Source organism: Solanum tuberosum, unplaced genomic scaffold (assembly GCF_000226075.1).
Source record: "Solanum tuberosum cultivar DM 1-3 516 R44 unplaced genomic scaffold, SolTub_3.0 scf00026, whole genome shotgun sequence".
Taxonomy (NCBI): Eukaryota; Viridiplantae; Streptophyta; class Magnoliopsida; order Solanales; family Solanaceae; genus Solanum; species Solanum tuberosum.
The window spans coordinates 378,443-383,212 of NW_006238952.1; the positions used below are offsets into that span (position 1 = coordinate 378,443).

At 38.3% G+C, this 4,770-nt stretch overlaps 2 protein-coding genes across 2 annotated transcripts; both read right to left on the reverse strand.

The window, feature by feature from the left end:
• LOC107059579 (flotillin-like protein 3) lies at positions 1-1,994 on the reverse strand. Its single transcript, XM_015306265.1, has 3 exons — positions 1,414-1,994; positions 599-976; positions 1-511 (listed from the first exon to the last, which is right to left on the reverse strand). Exons 1-3 carry the CDS (start codon positions 1,957-1,959, stop codon positions 2-4), a joined length of 1,434 nt encoding a protein of 477 aa, XP_015161751.1. The 5' UTR covers positions 1,960-1,994; the 3' UTR covers position 1.
• A 787-nt stretch (positions 1,995-2,781) lies between these two features.
• Positions 2,782-4,770, reverse strand: LOC102605355 (flotillin-like protein 3). Its single transcript, XM_006341318.2, has 3 exons — positions 4,147-4,770; positions 3,671-4,066; positions 2,782-3,518 (listed from the first exon to the last, which is right to left on the reverse strand). The coding sequence occupies exons 1-3, from the start codon at positions 4,696-4,698 to the stop codon at positions 3,021-3,023; spliced, it is 1,446 nt and encodes a 481-aa protein (XP_006341380.1). The 5' UTR covers positions 4,699-4,770; the 3' UTR covers positions 2,782-3,020.

Genomic DNA, 4,770 nt, shown 5'->3' on the forward strand with positions numbered 1-4,770 from the left:
TTCATTTAGATTCATCAGGTAAGGTTGCAAGCCAAGCAGGAGGCTGCATCCCAGTTTGTTCGTGCACTGTTTGAAGCAGAGGAGGCAGCATGCGGTACAAACCGGCAACATCCTTCAATCCACTCCCACCTTCACCACCATTCCTTTCACCTCCATTAGCGCCTGACCAAATGCTAATCTTTGGCTGCATACCATTCACTGCTTGAGCGTTGAGTTGGGCGATTTCCTTATAGATACCGTTGTTGATCATCAAATAGTCTCTGAGAGCAGAGTAATCGTGATTCAATTCCTTGAGAATGGATCCTAAGTACATGGCTTGTGCTTTTCCAATCGCTGCTATTTCTTCCGCTTCCTTTTGCTTTGCATACAGCTCACTGTTTGCAGCCTGCTGCCGAGCATAGAGGTCAGCATCTGCACTTGCTCTTTGTGCCTCTGCTTTCTTCTGGCTCTCGAATAGAGCAGCTTCCGCTTCTTTCTGTCGCTTGTATAATACTGAGTTTGCCTCTTGCACCTGTTCAAATCAACATGTATAACTCTCTTTCAGTCACGTTACTACACACTAAGTTTCGATGCACATAAATTGAGACAGAGGAAATACCTTAATATCGTATTCAACATTAGCCTTGCTGAGAAGATCAGCCTTGAGCTTAGCAGTCTGAGCAAGAGCTTTCTTCTTCTCCACTTCCATTTGCAACTCTGCCTCTCTTATTGCCACCGCCTTCTCAGCTTCCACCTCCGCCAGCCTGGCAGTTCGAGACCACCCGGCTTTCTTCCTTGCCAGCTCAGCACTTGCCTCAACAACCTCTGCTTCTTTTTGGTTTTCAAATACTCTAACTTCTTCTTTTTTCCCTTCTCCTTGCCTTCTGGTTGATATGATCATTGTCTCAGCATCAATCTTAGCAGCATTCTGCTTTGTCTCTCCATCTCTTTGCTTTGAACCTATCTCTCCTTTCATCCTCGCCTCTGCAACATCTATCTGTAGGAAGACAAAGCAAAAACAATAAACAATGAATTACAGATATTTATTTATTTATATGAGTGAATAGGTTAGAACCTTCCTAAGCTATCACCATTTCGCGAGTTTCACATCTTAAGTACTATTCGGTGTATGTTCCTCACTACAATGCCTTTAATTTTGGATTAAAACCACCAATTGAATATAGCCAAATGTTGGGATAACTTGATAAAAGGAGTGTCGAAGATGAAAGAGTTCATGGGTATGTGAACAGTCAATAATATAGGTAGGAAACTCGCAAAAAAACAAGAGATAATATTGTAGTAACTATGATACATGTATGAGCAATATATATACATGAGACATTAGTTTCCCTCATTCAATCTTACACATCATAAACAACAACATACCTATAAAGAAGTCAAGAACAAATAAACAAAATAGAGATTGACATGCACCTTAGCTTGGTTAGCAGCTTCCATCTGAGTTTTTTGTCCAAGGTAAGAGAAATACTCATGACCAGGGACATCTACAAGTTGTTTAACATTAGCATTATAGATATAAAGCCCAAATTGATTCAATTCAAGCTGCACTTTCTCAAATACTTCTTTCTTAAACTCTTTAGTTCCCTTAAAGATCTGTTCCATAGTCATTGAAGCAGCAAGAACACGCGTTTCCCCCTCGATAATTCCTTTTACAAGTTCTTTAACATGATTTGAATTCTTGTCATGATTAGATACAAGCTGCGCATACTTAATCAGACTCTCATTGTTTTCGTCCAATTGTGGCCCAATTGTGAAAACAGCAGGGAGAACAAAAGGGAGTTTTTCAGCACTCATAGCTTGAACTTCGAACGAATAGTTGACAGGTGATATATCAAGCCTGGTGCATTTTTGAAGGGGCCATAAAAAGTGCTTCTTCTCCAGTCTAATTTCTTTTATGCCACTTCCGGTGATGGCAAGTATCTCCGATGGACCAGCTACTATATACTGTGGAATACCCATTGTTAATTACAGAGATCGATTTGATGATGAAGCAAATAAACAATTTCTAGGGTCGTACGTGTAGAAATTAACAACAAAAATCGAAATATATATCGGAGAGTCGTGTAGTCCTAAACGTGGTGGAATACTAATAATTACAATGACGAAAAAAGTGGGAAATATGAATCCTTGTGCTGCAGTGATTAGACAAGGCAGAGACGGTTATGTATGGGACGAGACTCCTTTCTGTTACCTATTCTCTCTATTTTCTAAGTTCGTATTTGGATGGGAGCCACATACCGTAATTAAAATTAAGGTTCTAATCATGATTAAAATAATAAATAATTTTTATATTTACTTTGAAAAATCTTAGAAATATAAGAAAGGAAGAACCTGTTTAAAAAAAGAGCTCGTAGCGAATAGGAATACAGAGAAATTTTTTAGTTATATATAAGAATGGGATAATTTTTAGCTAGAATAGTGGGATTGACAATTTTTAAAAGTAAATAAAGAAATTATTTATTATTTTAATCCTGACTAGAACCTTGATTAAAGTAATTAAATCTCAACCTTTAATTTTTAAGTATTGGAAAGGTGTTGAAGAGATGAAAAATACTTTATTAGAGTTCTAGTCAATATTGAAGTAGTGTTTATATCAAATTAATGTATTATTTTTTGAAAAAACAATAGTATGATCAAGACCATCTCATTAGATCATGCAACTTAATTATAAGTAATGTAACGAAGTAATTATATACATAAGTTAATTATTATTTACTCATAGCAAGACACACGTCATGCATTTATTGATTTGACGTGAATAAGTGGATAAGTATACGTAGATTTTGTGCTTTAATTTGGATGTCCACCTTTTACATGCACCTAGGTGAAATCCGTTTTGCTACCATAGCCTTTAACCAATTCATAACTTCGTATACATTATTTCCAAATACATGAAAAAACAAGTTCAATCCAACCAGCAGCACAATGCAAAATAGTACTAATTCATAATTCAAAACCAGAAAATTAAAGCATAAATAATAATCCATAGCAAACTATAAAGTAACTAACTAATGTGCACTTCATTTATGGTCAGGCAATGTCGCAAGCCAAGCAGGAGGCTGCATCCCAGTTTGTTCGTGCACAGTTTCAAGCAGTGGAGGCAACATGCGGTACAAACCAGCAACATCCTTCAATCCGCTCCCACCTTCGCTTTCAGCGCTATTAGAGCCTGACCAAATGCTAATCTTTGGCTGCATACCTTGCACTGCTTGAGCGTTGGTATTTGCAATTTCCTGATAGATACCGTTGTTGATCATCAAATAGTCTCTGAGAGCAGGGTAATTGTGATTCAATTCCTTTAGAATGGATCCTATATAAATGGCTTGTGCTTTCCCAATCGTTGCTACTCCTTCCGCTTCTTTCTGTTTTGCATACAGCTCGCTGTTTGCAGCCTGCTGCCTAGCATAGAGTTCAGCATCTGCATTTGCTCTTTGTGCCTCTGCTTTCTTCTGGCTCTCGAATAGTGCAGCTTCTGCTTCTTTCTGTCGCTTGTATAATTCAGAATTTGCCTCTTGCACCTGTTTAAATTAACATGCAGTTAATTAGAACCTAAAAATTGAAATGTAGTTCTGAAATAGTAATGCTAATGTTAGGGAGCGTATTAAAGAAAAAGAAATGAATTTTGGGCGTAACTTGACAAATTAAGTAGAAAAAAAGTAGTACTACTTACCTTAATATCATATTCCACAGTAGCCTTGGTGAGAAGCTCTGCCTTGAGCTTAGCAGTCTCAACAAAAGCTTTCTTTTTCTCCACTTCCATTTGCAGCTCTGCTTCTCTTATGGCTACCGCCTTCTCGGCTTCCACCTCCGCCAGCCTGGCAGTCTGAGACCACCCTGCTTTCTTCTTTGCCAGCACAGTAGTTGCCTCAATAACCTCAGCTTCTCTTTGGTTCTGAAATATTTTAACTTCAGTGTTTACTCTAACTTCTTCCTTCTTTCCTTCTCCTTGCCTTTTCGTTGATTCAATAAATGTCTCAGCATCAATCTTAGCAGCATTTTGCTTTGTTTCACCATCTCTTAGCTTTGCACCTATCTCTCCTTTCATCCTCGCCTCCGCTACATCAATCTATCACACATGAAACAAATTAGGAGATTTCGCGGAACTCAATAGCTCTGCCTCGAAAAAATATATTTGTGTTTACGTACCTTTGCTTGATTAGCAGCCTCCATCTGAGTCTTTTGGCCGAGGTAAGAGAAATACTCATGGCCAGGAACATCTACAAGTTGCTTAACATTAGCATTATAGATATAAAGCCCAAATTGATTCAATTCAAGTTGTACTTTATCAAATACTTCTTGCTTAAATTCCTTTGTTCCCTTGAAAATCTGTTCCATTGTCATGGAAGCTGCAAGTACACGAGTTTCCCCTTCGATAACTCCCTTGACAAGATCTTGTATATGAGTTGATTGCTTGTCACTATTAGACATAAGTTTTGCATACTTAATCAAGCTCTCATAATTCGCCTCCTCCAACACTTTTGGCCCAATTGTGAATACCGCGGGGAGGTAGAAAGGGAGTTTTTCCGCGCTCATAGCTTGAACCTGGAACGAGTAGTTCACCGGGGAAATGTCAAGCGTAGTGCATTTTTGGAGGGGCCATAAAAAATGCTTCTTCTTCAGCAGTATTTCAGGTATGCCATTTCCCGTGATCGCAAGCATTTCCGATGGGCCAGCTACTATATACCTTGGAATCCCCATATCGGACTATAGATGACGATTGTTATAGAGAGCGATAAATTAAGAATATTGAGTTGATGATCATGGAATTAA